Source organism: Rissa tridactyla, chromosome 1, assembly GCF_028500815.1.
Source record: "Rissa tridactyla isolate bRisTri1 chromosome 1, bRisTri1.patW.cur.20221130, whole genome shotgun sequence".
NCBI lineage: Eukaryota > Metazoa > Chordata > Aves > Charadriiformes > Laridae > Rissa > Rissa tridactyla.
This window is the reverse complement of record NC_071466.1, coordinates 132994762-133008581: the sequence shown is the minus strand read 5'-3', so window position 1 is coordinate 133008581 and position 13820 is coordinate 132994762. Positions and strand designations below refer to the sequence as shown.

General features: G+C 49.4%; 1 protein-coding gene across 3 annotated transcripts; it reads right to left on the bottom strand.

The window, feature by feature from the left end:
* Positions 1-381: 381 nt before the first annotated feature.
* SCNN1A (sodium channel epithelial 1 subunit alpha) lies at positions 382-7484 on the bottom strand. 3 transcript variants are annotated; one of them, XM_054188659.1, is made up of 13 exons: positions 7462-7484; positions 6458-6831; positions 5993-6248; positions 4926-5113; positions 4020-4120; positions 3172-3335; positions 2730-2828; positions 2443-2560; positions 2113-2191; positions 1745-1802; positions 1562-1617; positions 936-1011; positions 382-708 (listed from the first exon to the last, which is right to left on the bottom strand). In XM_054188659.1, exons 2-13 carry the CDS (start codon positions 6805-6807, stop codon positions 382-384), a joined length of 1872 nt encoding a protein of 623 aa, XP_054044634.1. In that variant the 5' UTR covers positions 6808-6831; positions 7462-7484. The 3 variants fall into 3 exon arrangements, with proteins under 3 accessions (XP_054044634.1, XP_054044633.1, XP_054044635.1); XM_054188658.1 differs by lacking the exon at positions 7462-7484 and adding an exon at positions 7143-7302; XM_054188660.1 differs by lacking the exon at positions 7462-7484 and having other exon boundaries at positions 6458-6682; positions 6780-6867.
* Between the last annotated feature and the right edge of the window lie 6336 nt (positions 7485-13820).

Sequence of the window (13820 nt, the reverse complement as noted above, 5' to 3'; positions counted from 1 at the left end):
GAGGCCAGTCACACCTGCCAAACCTCTTTAATTAGCGACAGACCAGAACTGTGGCAGCATCCTTGCTGCAGGGAAAAGAAAGCATGCAGGCATGTCTAGGTGTGCACGTGTAATGAGTGGAAGGAAACCAAGCTCACATCTCCCCCATACATACACTAGATCAGTTCTTATCCCTGGTGATCCCCAGAGCAATAGTATTTTATGAGACCGAAGAATTCACCTACAGTAGTGAAAGCAATGAACCCAAACCAACCACAGTGCAGTCTTCTGCTGCAAGGTCCAGGTAGAGCACCCCAGAAGTAAGGAAATGCAGGTCCCACAGAGAAAGCATGCCACCTCTGTTCCAATTGCCACCTGTCGAACTGTGGAATAAGCCTTGCCTCACTCGTGTCCCATATCACCATCCCTGCTCAGCCCACGCGGTTCCAGGCTGTTGTAGGATGGCAGCATGGTCACTACAGCCTTAACAGTGAAGTGGTGTGGAGGACTGAGACCTGGCGCCTCGTCTTGGAAAGCAGAGTTATCGTGACTGTTTGGAGGGGGCCCTGGCGGGGAGAGCTGCTGCCGGGAACGGAACCAGCGTAAGGCCAAGATAAAGGTGATGGCGATGAAATCCAGAATCAGCTCTGCAAGCTCCATCACAGACAGGACCGAGGATCCGAACCAGAGACTCCACTGGTTCCCAAGCTGGGACAGCAGAGTCACTACCTGCAAGAGACGGAGAAAGGGCCGTGAGGACAACCCTTGTTCCAGCCTTTTACCTCCCGGCCTGCTCCCACTCACAGTGCCCTCATGGCACTGGGGGGTTCCTCCCACCCTGCCACAGCAAAAGAGACTGGATATCCAGCAATGCTGCTGGAATGAAGGCCTGCCAATACAGAGTGACACTGCAGGGGAAGGAGTGGCTAGAGAGGATGTGGCAGTAAAGTGCGTACCGTGAAGGCTGGCGACTCCCCATTGGTCTTGTAGTTCCACTCCTCAAAAAAGATATTCACTTTGGCAACACCATTCCTGTAAATGAAAGATGGGGCTCAGTAACCCCAAATCTGCAATCTCTGCATTTCTCCACCAACTTAATTGTCTTCTCTGTCCCCTTCTGCCCCCCGTCCTCCTCCCATGTATACCACCCAGAAGCTTTTCCCCATCTTGACACTTCATTCTGCACTAAATACAATCTTTGGTACTTACAATGCACTTCTGAGACTGGGCTGTGAAACCCAACGTTTGTGGCAGCCAGCGTTGGCAAGCACAAGCTCCTGTGTGGCTCTGCTTCCCACTCTTCCACTAGCCCTTACCGTGACTCCAGACCACACAGCAGCAGCCTGGGGCTTACTATTTTCATGCTAGCAGCTGGCCCCTTTCAGACTCTTTGCTTGGATTCCCAGTCCTTGTCGAAGTCTCAGTTTATTTCTACTCTGGCTCAAATCCACTGGCCTTGTCCATGGGTCCCATGCCTTATCCCTTCGCATAAGTGATTTAATCTGAACTATGATCCCCCGACACACACACTCCACTGGGATGGTTTCTGGTTCAGATGCAACCTTTATTAAGGGGCTCTCACCTCTTGGATGTGATATTGTATTTGTTCTGTTGTGAAAGCATGTAAAAAACCCAGTCCTGAAATGAAAGTGCAATAAATTGCATTACATGACCAGAGTCACCTCCTGTAGGTTTGGCACCATTTGAGGAAGGACTAAATGGGAGTTCGGAGCAGTGCTGGGGAGTCAGGAAACCCTCTCCTTACCTCTGAGACAGCTGAAGGCCAGCGGGAGTATCCAGCTGACAGCTGGTATTCTGTCATTCTGGAAGACAAGAGGCCGTGTTAGCTGTTGAAGCTGTAGGAGCCTCAAGGCCAGGTCTCTCAATCCCCAGATACACCTGGAAACTCCCTCCCATGCTGAAGTTCTGCCCACTTCCCACTGAGCTTCTGCACAGTCCTCAGGAGCTCACCCCTGAGCCGACACTGATGCTCCTCAGCCATTTTGGCTTCCTGATGGGAGAAGTATCACTTCAGGTTGCAGCTCAGCTATTGACTCGAGCTTTTGCCCTGGTCAGCGAGTGCTTTCCGACACCTCTAGGAATAAAGAGTTCACTACCAATGATCAAACTTACTTGCAAGGTTTCCGACATTTGTGGAAACAGCCCAGCACGTCAGCTTTGAATTCAGCCAGGAGTTTGTAATAGCAGTAGCCTGAGCAGCAGAGAAAGTAAATCCAGGTAAGCTCACAGTATCTGTACACAAAAGGTGATGTGCAACAGTGAGGGGAATCCAGAGGTTTCCTTCCACAAGCTCAGAGGGACTAATCATCCAAGAGAAGAGTGTCTTTTGGATGTCACACACCAGGAAGCTCATTGAAGACAACGAGGAGATGTACTGGGACATGAGGTGGACCAAAAAGGTTCAGGTGGGCATGAGCTTTACTATTCCTCCTGTCCACTTACCCCAGGCCACGTGCTTTGTGTAGTCACAGTACTCTGCTCTATCAGGTAAGGGATAGAAGTAATATGCACAGCCGCAGCGCTCTACCATGTTGAGCTGAAAGCAGGAGCGAATGCAGACCTGGAGGGATATGAGGTGGAAAAGGCTGAGCAAGGGAACCAAACCCACTGCAGCTTGTATCACCTCATACTATTAACAGTGCCCACAGAGAGGCGGGGCTGTTAGGGGACTGAAGCATTTCAGGAAAGTAGGGTAACAAGCTGGCACGGGACCAGTGATAATGAATTACCTGTTCGGTGTAGCGGGATGAGTACAGATTTTGCACTGGCACATCACTGCCATCCTCTGTGCAATCACTGTAACTGCCCCCAAGACGCACAGTCATCTCCTAGAATATCAAATGGCCATTACACAGAACGACTGGCATTTTGCTGTCTGTCTTCTACACTTCCATGCCACTCGCTGCTTGTCCATCAGTTATCAGCTCTTTATGCCTCTGGATGCCAGCTTCCCCTCCTTGCCTCCATTTCATTGTTCACTGATAAATTGCAATCAAATGCTTCTCGTCTAGTCCAGTAAGCTCCTCTTCTTCCTTCCTTTCACTCCATGTGATTAATCCTCTCTCTTAAACACACACGGAGTCCATGACAACCCATCTGTATCTATCTACTAAGTTAATCCTCCCCCGCTGAAGTTCATATCCCCGCTGCTTACCCCTGCTGCTTCCTCACCTTTCTCATGCTTATGGAGGTCTCAATACCTGGACGCACATTGAAACCCCCATCATCCATGAAGGCTGGCTCATTCTGATCGTGGACCATGACCCTGGCTCCTGTCACGGTGGACAACAGAGGGATGAAATCATTCTGTTCGGTGCGCACCACCAGAGAGAGACCTGAGGGAATGTCGGAGAGCAAGGGACGTCATGGCCAGCCATCGTGCGGGAGAAGAGAGTGAGCAGAATGGTTAGAAGTGAGTCCGTAAGAGATAAAGGAAGAGAAACATCAACCAGGGCTGCACCAAAGCTGGGCAGCAATGGAGGGTGGCTGGAGAGGGGCCAGAGATAAATCTGGAGGCTCCAGGAGAAAACTGTATTTCTTCACTGTGGCTTAGAAAAAGCAGAACCAGGAATTGAGAGAGATTTCATGGAGAGACTTGGAGACAGATGGAAGAAAAGTCAGAAGACTGGGCCTAGAGAGGTTTCCGGATGTTTGAGAACACAAGCAGGTCAGTTGCTGGAAACAGGAAAATGAGGAAGGAGGAGGCCAAGACCAGGATCTCAGGAGCACAGCACTGGAGCTCAACAGGGGACTTCAGGAAGGGCCAGCACAGGTCCAGAGGGAGCAACAGACATAAGGATCAGGCACTAATGGGAGAGAGAGAGTTCAGTGGGGCAGCAGCGAGGGACAGCCACATCCATGAGACAGCCATCTCCACATGGGTGAAAACAGAGCTTGGATGAGACAGAGCAGGGCTGCTATCTGCCACTCCCAGCGAAAGTGCAGCAGGATGCCCGTAACTCCTCCCGGGAAGACAGAGCAGAGCTGTTCTTACTCACCAAAGCGTGCCTCTCACCCACCGTTATTGATCCCAGGCAGTGAGGAGGTCCACAGGCTGCTGCTGTTGTCGTTAAAGGTATAGCAGTTCCCATACAAGGGATGGTGGAAGTGGGTGTAATTCCTGAGACGGGAATAGAAACATTCACATGGGGTGAGAAGGGCTGAGAGACCGTGGGGAAGGGCTTCTGAAGGGAGTGACTGTGTTTTCCACCTGCAGGGAGAGGGGCTTACAGCAGATGGGCAGTATTTGTTATGTAAACTCGCTTGAACCGGGAAAAGCAATTAAAATGTGCTGTAAAAAATGTCCTGGAGCTGGACAGGTTTTTACACCAGGTTTTTCATAGTGCTAACTCTCAAGAGCCCAAGTGGGTTTTAGCAGTACTAGCAATTACTGTATTATCATCCTAACATTGACAAAACTCTTAGCTCTTCCTAGCCCTTTTCCTCCCTTATTGATGGGTTTCATTTCACTACCTCTTCAGGGCTTTTTGACCATCGTGGCAGGAGAGAAGTGGGATGTTTTTTTTATTTTTTTTGGTAACAACTCTTTTTTCCTCCTCCTGTATGTGGAGTGATACGTACCACTTCACCACTGTAGAGAGCAGAATAAAGAGACTTCTACATTGTACATCTGTACCCACACTGGAGTTCGTACCAGCACAACCATTTCATTCATGTGAAACACAGGAAAAGGAGAAACCATCCTCTGAGGTCCATAGTTTCAGGTGACAGAAACTGTGCCTCTGGTGAGCACAACCCACAGGAAAGACTCATGAGACATCATCTGAGACAACGGGAACTGAACAAGGAACACCCCCACCTTGGGAAAGAGGTTCTCTAATGCGGGTTTCTTTAATTCCCCTTGGGCCCAGGCACAAAATAGGGGTGCTGTTAGGAAGACACGGTGGGATGTTTCCACGACTTACGCCTTGTCACACGTTGCTTCATTGAAGCGGCAAGCATAGATGAAATTCTCAAAGTCAGACTCATCCAGGGCTTTCGCATCAGGCATCTGCGCCAGGATATTGATATAGTGAAAGCTGTACCATTCCCGCACGGCATCCACCCCGGAGGAGTACGCCTGGTGGAAACAGTCCTTGTTGTTTTCACTGCACTGTTAAGAAAAAAAGGAGAAAACCAGCTGTGTCAGGGAAGGCTTGTCCAAGAGGTGAAGCTGTGGCTGTGGATTAGCTGTATTCCCTCAGCACCCGCAGGAGAAGAACTTATGTGAGTGGATGAGCTCCGCAGGGCTCCTGCACTCGACGAAGAGGTGATCAGCAGGATGGGGAAAAGCAAACCCGGGGCAGCTCCTCGGTGGAAGGGAAACACCAGGTGAAGGAGCAACGCTGTATAAAAGCCAGGAGGCAGTGGGTCGCAGTGAGGTGTGCAGGGTGATCTGCTGCACATAAATTCTAAACCAGAAGCTTTGAATTCTTGTGTGGGGAGCCCTTCCTTCAGGGTGTGTCCAGAAAGAGGTCTGTGATCCTGTGGGAACTCTAGTTAACTGGCAAGCGATTAGCTTCAGTCCTCCACTGCCTTTTTAAATGCAAACACAGATACCCTAGGGCGAAGAAGCTGCTACCTAGGAGCAAATGACCATGACCACATTTCACGTGGCCCACAGCCATCCAATACTTTCCCCTTTGCTATTATTGGGCAACACTGCGGTTGATGTTAATAAATGTCTTGCCAAAAGGCAACTGCAAGACTGGTGCAGCCTTCAGGAAGGACAAGGTTTCCCTGCCCTACCTAGGAAAAGATGGGGCACTGATGTGTACGAGTCTCCTGGGGCCCACATAGACAGGAACAGGTCTTGGGGAGCAGGATTGCATTGGGGAAAGGATTCGGCTCTACCTTTATCTGTTATTAGCAAAAGCCAATGCAGATTAATCAGACTTCTACATAGGGAAAGGTATGGCTAAGGGTCTAACAAGACAGAAGTAGCTAGGCAGAGACTGGAGTGGGTAGGACAGAGGATATCTAGGGAACTCACCAGAACAAAGCCAATTTTCCAGTCATTCTTGTCCACCGAGGGACTGTTCTCTGGCAAGTTGACTAAGTTATCCCGCTTCTGCCTTCGTAGCGGATGGCGCTGGACATGGTGGAGCAGGCTCCTTGAGCTACGCTTTTGCGTGGACAGCGTGGACCAATCACTTCGTGCCAGAGACATGTTGTAGTCATACAGGTCTAGCAGTGTCTGATGGGTGATTTGGTCCAGCTCATCCAGCTTCTTCCGGATGGCACTGTACCTATAGGGTGGGGAGAGAGGAGCTTGCAGGTTTAGGGCTGTGTGCACATAAACAGCTCAGAATAAGATGGGGTGATTCAGGACATTCTTGCCACCAGCACTACTACAGATGGGGACACTCAAGGACCACGAGGAGAACAAGAGTACATGCTTTTATCCTACGCCCACAAAAGTCAAGGCAGTCGGCAGCTCTGGGAGCCTATTTCTTACCTGTATGGATTGAGGGTGCACAGCGTCACGGCTGGGAAAGTCAGCCTGTCGGAGTTAAGGTTGAGGTTGAGGTTGACAGGGTAGCTGAAATACTCCCTGTAGAGGATCCCAAACTGCCAGTACATTAAGCCAAAGGTGAGAAAGAAGAGAACAGACCAGAAGGCTGTCTTCATCTTATTCTTTTTGGAGCACACCAGGCGGATAGCCCCATGGATGGTGGTGTTGCTGCAGAAGAATTGGAATAGCTCCTGGTAGGAACCATAGAATTCGATGAGACCTTCCCGCTCCTCTTCTTTCTGCTGCCGCTCCTCTTCTTGCTTACATTGCCTCGTTTTCTCCCCTTCTGGCATCTTCCCTGCCTTCACAGACCCACCCTACAGCACAAACTCAGAATTAGGGGGTCGTCCCGCAAGACGGCAGCTCGGGGAAGCCGTGCCCACTGCAAAACCTGGCTCTGCATTGCTGTCTCCCCCAAATCCTGGTGCCTTCACCCCCTCCTCCCCGACCCCCATCCTAGGGCGCCCCACCAAGGTCCCCAGCCCTCCATCCACCAACCCTCCCCCCGCCCAGTCCACAGGTGACAGCGGGGCAGATCCTCCCGCTCCGAACAGCCCCGCGTCCCTCCCGCTGCGCCCCCGGCCCGGACCCCCACCGCCGCCCGCCCCGTCGGGGCCGCCGGACTGACGGGAGGCGCCGTGCCCATGGCGGGCGGCGGCTGCTCGGTCCGGCAGCGGGACCCGGTCCGGTGTGCTCTGCCCGGGCGCTGACGCCTCTCCCGCAGCTTCCCCGGCTGGGCTGGGACCGGTTCTTTTCCAGTTGGAGCCAGCACCCCGCCCGGCTCCTGCCCTGCCAGCCTCTCCCCGCCCGCCCCTCCTTCCTTCTCCTGCCCCTGCCCCTTCCCCCCCGGGCGCCGCTCCCGGGGAAGAAAAGCCTCTTTAAACTCTCAAGTGTCCGCGCCCGGGCAGAGGCGGCCGAAGGGACCGGGGAAGAGCCGCGGCGGTGACCTTGGCGGCGCCGGCGGGCGGCAGGTCCATCCCCCGCCCCCCCCCGGTCCTGCCCGAGGGGAGCCCTGCCCCGGCCAGGTACGGCTGCGGAACAGCCTGTCCCTCCTCCTCTTCCTCCTCCTCCTCCCACCTACCCACCCCCCGGCGGGGACGCGGCGTCCCATGGAGCAGAGGTGATGCAGAAAGAAATTTGGCAGCGTTTGTCCCAAGGGCAGCCGGAGGCAGGGCCGGTCGGGACCCTCCCCCGCCCCGACGGCACACCTCCCGGGGGCGGCAGGACCGGCGGCGAGGGTCCGTGTGCGGCTTTAATCGCCAAATCCTGCTTTTTCAAGGGCAAAGCTGAGGTAGACGGAGAGTTTGGCGTAAGATTTGCGAGAGGGATGGGGCTGGGGCAGAGAAGGCCGGCGGTGACTCGGTGATATGCATGAGGTAGCATCGCCTTGGCTGGCTCGTTAACTAAAGAAATCTTTTGTAATCCAGAACTACCTGGTGCAGCCATGAGTAGGAACATATTTCGCTGATCCGTGCCTGGGAAATCAAGGCCTCCCGTCATTGCCCAAAGCCCTCCGGCGTTTCCTCAGACCACAGAAACAAACAGCCATACCCAAATGTGGCCAGGAGTCCCTGCCATTATAAGAGTGGAACCCCTTTCCCAGTCCTTTTTCCAAATGATTTTCTCCCAAACTCGCGCTCTCTGTGGTTTTCATTTCTTTTTTTCCTTTATGAATACCTCCTTCAGATCAGTCCTTGTTCAGAGTCACCTGCCACTGAATTTCAATCCTTATTGGAGTTAGCAGTGGTTTGGTTAGTGACTCAAAATACACAGCCACTTTTGCCTCTTCATGTTGCAAAATACCATGCTTGAAAATGGCAAGAAGTACACTTTCGAGGCTGTCAGTCGAGTGACAGCGTGCCAGGAGCAGCCTTGTGACGGCTGCTTGTTACAAACATACAACCACGACACAGGGCTTTCCCCTAGCTCCGTCCCGTGTCAAAAAGCAAAGCGAAGCAAAAGCACCGTTTCTTCCACGGTTCTACACTTAATTGTATCTCAAGCGATTTGTTTGGTCCTTTCATCAAAAATGAGTTGTGAAACGTGGGAGGGACGGGGCAGGAATGAATTAATATTGTATTAAAAGCCTATTACAAAGCGGCTTCCTCAGAGCATGAGAAACACCCTTCTGGGTTGGACCGATGCTCCGTGCAGCTCCATATCCCATCTGGGGCAGTGCCATAGAAGACGGCACTTAGCAGAGGGATATAAGCTCTTTACACTTGTGCCGTTTGCGTGTTTTATGCACTCAGATAGGCCTGGAGAATCCCCGAAGATGCACGTGCGCCTTTTGAACCAGCCTCGTCGCCTGTGCCTTAAACTCTGTGCACAGTTATGAAGCATCGGTGCTTACAATTACTGGTGTAACCCATGGGGCTACAATCCAGCCGCTTCCTAGAGAGCATGTTTATTACTTGTTTGACTTACAGTATTGTAATTTCCTGAAATTACTCAGTTACACTAACGGACCATCCTCCAAAAACGCCACTCTCACTAGAATTGTGCTTCTGTCTTACTGGAATGACAAAAACGATTTTGCCCCTGAAAATACCTGTTTTATACTCATTTAAGTTAATGGCACCCACAAAGAAACAACAGCCAAATTCGGTAGAGTGGATTGTTAGGCATTCTCTGATTTCGACAGTATTTAAAAGCATTTTAAACTAGCTTCAACTGATCTTTGCAGAAGAGTCCTTTTTGCAGGGTATGAGACAAAGGTATCTTGCATTTTTTGTTCTCTTTTCACTTGAAGAATAATCAACAACTCAAACAGCTGGACCGATTTGCTGTATCCAAATGACAGTCTAAAGCAATTTCCTCAGCATTTTGTCATGGCTGACAATTTCCATCACCGTGTGTTTGGGAGAACTTTTGGCCTTTGCCAGTTTAGACAAGAATAGCAGATAATCAGGGTGTGGGTGTGTGTATGGGTTGCTTTATTTTTACATGTGTATCAATGATGTGCATCATACACCTATGTATGGCTATCTACACATGCACATCTAGATACACATTTGTTTTATTTTTCAGAAGACTTTTTTCCATGTGTTGTATTTTTTTTGCCCCGAAGAATTTTAAAAAACCCCCCTTGCTGGCTCTTTCACCGTTTCCAGCTGCTGTGTCAGCCGTGATCTAAGCAATTCCCCTTTCCCTCTTTCTCACGCCGGTGAGCTGCTCGGGCTGCGGTACGTTATCTGCTGTTGTGGCACACCTTGGAGCACACATCAGCCCTGAGGTGGCTTCCAGTCATTTCAGTCATGTGAATATCACGTTTCGGCTGCGGCTTTGCGAAAGTCCTTACCCTCCTGTGGTCCCATAGATGTGCTGCAGGTTGATTGCCAACTCCCAAAGGAACCAAAAATTGATTTTTAAGATTCCTACAGCCACACTTGCCACTTGATTCCCCAAATACTTCAGAAACAATGCAAACAACAGATCTCCTGTTGCCTTCTCAGCCGCCAGTCTCCATCTCCATTTGCAAACATCAGAATTTGCTAACTTTTTGGTTTGTTGGTGTTTTTTTTGTTTTGTTGGTTGGTTTTTATTATTTACATCTTCCCAGCCTTTTTTCTATTTTTTTTCCAATGCGTAGATGAACTAGATCACTTGAGTGACCATCTTCTGGCCAAGGCTGTCAATCATAAATGGTACCATTTTGCTCAGGCACACTTCAGTGTGACAGCAGATAGTGACATGGAATTAGTAGTGTAGTTTGCAAAAGCGAGACCTGTTGATATTTTAGGTGATTAGATACACTCCTGTCTCAGACTTCCCTCACTGCAAGAGTCTTCTGAGCATTTTACCCATTCACAAGTTTCTGGATATTTATTTGATGTATCGATCTATCAATCAAGGTGAGTCACACGTGATGGAACTGTTCTTGATGCTGATGGTTATTTCCCCCACTCTCATGCAGGCTCAGCAATTATGGGCTAAATGGTCTTCTGAAATCCTGAGTCTTGCATTGGGATGAAAGATCTTCCATCAGGCATTACAAATCCTCTTCAGAATTTTTGATTCATAGTATTTACTTCACCCCTAACAACATTTTGAATCCAAGGCGCTTTATACTGAAAAGATCCTTTTCCTTCAGACACTTGTCACCAGGTCCTTCTCTTTTGCAATGGGAAGTGCCCTGTTGTTCTGGGCAGTGCTGCTGCATACTATATCTTCACAAGCTGAACGCATGATTGCTTTTTATTGCTACTGAGCAACCTTTGAGTAAACATGAATCATTTTTTATGGCATCAAATTTGAAATGTTTCCTTACCAGCTATGTCTATTATCTGCCCGGGTAGGAATGTGATAATGATCTGTAATGCACACAGCATTTTAAAATAGAACGAACGTTTTTTCAACACACTGCTACTGTGGTGGGGAAAAAAGCAAGCCCTCTCCCCTTTTGGTCTGGATTCCAAGTGTAACAAATTATACATGTTTTCGAACTACTTGAAAGGCCTGTGTTCACTTTAGTTCTTTTGTGTATCTATATACACAATTGGGTTTTCCTGCTGCTGCAAGGCAGAAGCCAGTGATTATTTCTGGATTATTTCTGGATTAGCTAGAGATGATTATAGTTTTCTGCATTAAAACTAGCAACCCAAGCTGCTGAGGAATAGCAGCATGGACGGTGCAGTAAACTGAACTGAAGTGTTTGGCCAAAGAAACACCAGCCTAGTAGCTGATAGAGATGGGTAGACGTGAGGCTACACTTTGTACTTCTGTCGGTTTTCAGCGGGGAATTGTTTACCCTGGATTCATGGATTCCCTTGAGGCACAGGTGGTGATCTCTGAAGAGGATCATTATTAGAATGCCATCAGGGATTTGCAAACCAATCTAAAGGGCTGATGAACGCCTTCTCCCTTCCTACTGATGTAACCTGCCAGGCAGCAGTGGCGTCTGTCCCAATTACCCAGTGATACTACCGGCAGCAGGAGCACGTCCATGTATGCGTTCCCACAACTTTGTGTCCCGAGGAGGCTGCTTTTCAAAGTATTTATTCATTTTTACATTGGAGGAGCAGAGAGGCTGCAGAGAGCCCTTCTGGTGACACAAAAGGGAGTTTTCCTGGGGGAAAACTGAAGCAACGTGTGTTATCCCCTTCTTTCTGCATGAAAGGTGGGAGAGAATAGGGTAGAGCTTATGAAAACAATATAGTAGGACTAAGCAAATACTGCTGGAAACTGTGTGGAGGGAACCCAGTCTCTCTTCCTGGGAGAATGAAGTTAACATGAGTGGACCCCAGAAGACCCGTACGGATCCTCTTTCGTTGCTGTTTGGACGCTGCAATGCAGTACGAAGCCCGGAGGAGTGTCTGGGTAGAGCCTCAGCTGGTAGATCTGAATTAACTCCTGGAAATCGTAGCACTCTCCTATCTGTTGTCTGTATTGCAGGACGAGGGATGTTGCCTCCTGCAAACGCTGACTCAGTTTGGGTGCTGAAGCGGCCCAGTGACCCAGACCCTGTGGCACGCTAGCCAAACTACTGTGTGTCTTGAGTCAGCTGCCACCTTCGTGACGAGTGGCCTGTCCTCCATGATAAAATCACCGAGCGCTGAAAATGGGCCTTCAAGCTCTACCTCTGCTGCCTATTCCCTAAACCCAGGGTCTCGTCTAGGGTCACTCAGCTGGATCGACGGCTCCTCAGACGCTGATCTCAAATGTCCAGTGGAAATAGGATCCACTGTGGAAATGGCCAGCTGAAAATTCCCGCCCACCGGCATAGCTAAGCTAAGACGAATGCCCCTCTGGAAGCTGGATGTGCAGCCCAGGCTGAAACAGCGGAGAGCAAAGCTATGCGGCTGGATGTCAAACCCAGCGGTTTCTCTGGCTGCTTTGTCCTGAGGCGCAATTAGTAACTGGGGAGATCAAAATGGAGCCTCCCTGAGTCCCCCCCTGCCCTGTTCTCGCCAGCTGAAATCTTTAATTTCCTCATTCCAGCCCTAACAATATAACTATTATCACAACCACCTGACTCCCCAGGCCTGTGTCCCCACCCCTTTTGTGATCTCTCCTGCCTGTTCCTGGAAATTCGAGGCAGATGCAGCCACCCCAGACCAGTTTTTCTTCCGACACCTGCTGTTTCCTGGCCAACAGAGATCACAGGGTTGGGCCTGGTCACCCTCTGAGCCCAACATGGCACCCAGCACAGCACAGCAAGCAACTGGAGGTTTACTAGAGCTGACATTAGGACAGCCTCGTTTATGTTTACCTCCGGTTTTGACACTGTCTCCAGGTACCCCTTCAGTCACTCTCACCTCAGTGGTTTTATGTTGCTTCTGCTTTTCGGCTCCGCTCTGGTGATGAAGATTTTTCTTCCTCTGGAATATAAGCCAAAAGTTATGCCCTCAAAAAGGGAATTCACAGGGAATTAAGCTCTTAAGAAGAGAAGTTAACCTAAAAATCGCATTTAATTTATGGGTAAGGCCAGATTTCATGCACAAATGGCTTGAGGGAACACTTCCCACCACACCCTTCTCAAAAGGCAGAGCAGAAGGCATCACCCCCCTTTCCCATCTCCTTTTTAATTCTTCAGATATGTTCAATTCATTCCTCTACTTGAGAGGTTTTACATCTTCCCTCACAAGATCTCAGGCCAGCAGTGATGTGAACCTCTGGAATGGTCCATAAAGCAAAGAACCTAAATTTTTTTGAAGATGTGGCTTGATGAATTCAAGCTAAGGATTAGGTGATAGGATACCCTTTGGCATTGTCTTGGTTTTTATAATGAAGTAATCTGAGGTTTATCCCCTGTGGGGCCTGGAATGTCTGGATTCATATCTTAATTCTTTTTCTTTTTTCTTTGCATCCTTTCTTTTAAGCAGAAGAGGTTGGCCAACAAAACATGAATCTTAGTCAAGCCATGTGACCACTTCTAGTAATGCTGAGAAGAGTGAGATTTCTTTATTCTAGTCACTATCCCATTCTGTTGCCTTTTCTTTTAACTCTACATCAAGACTGCAGCTGTTTCAGATATATCTCACATATCAAGAAGTTTATACTTTTGGGCAAATTTTGGGGTCAGGAAGGGATTTTCCTCAAGTACGACACATGGGGTTGCTGGGTTGTTTTTTAGAGAAAGAATCTTCCTCTGTAACTTGAATAAGGGTTCACTTCACAGAGTCTAGGGCCTTTTGCCTTCCAAGGATCTCAAAGTATTTGCAGCACACCTCCTGGTATGAAGCTGCACAATTTGTCAGCTGAGGCAATCGATCTTTCATGATAAGGACTTAATAAGACATTGATGGTGCTTCATGGAAGGGCAGGTCTGTGAGAATGATTTAGGTATATAGAAAAGTATAAAAGA

Bases quoted from the DNA above. Each gene is read 5' to 3' on its own strand.
- SCNN1A (XM_054188658.1), bottom strand. The intron at 2,561-2,729 runs GTAATTCATTAT...ATATCCCTCCAG, and splicing joins CATCCCGCTACACCGAACAG to GTCTGCATTCGCTCCTGCTT. The intron at 709-935 runs GTACGCACTTTA...CGTCTCTTGCAG, and splicing joins GGGAGTCGCCAGCCTTCACG to GTAGTGACTCTGCTGTCCCA.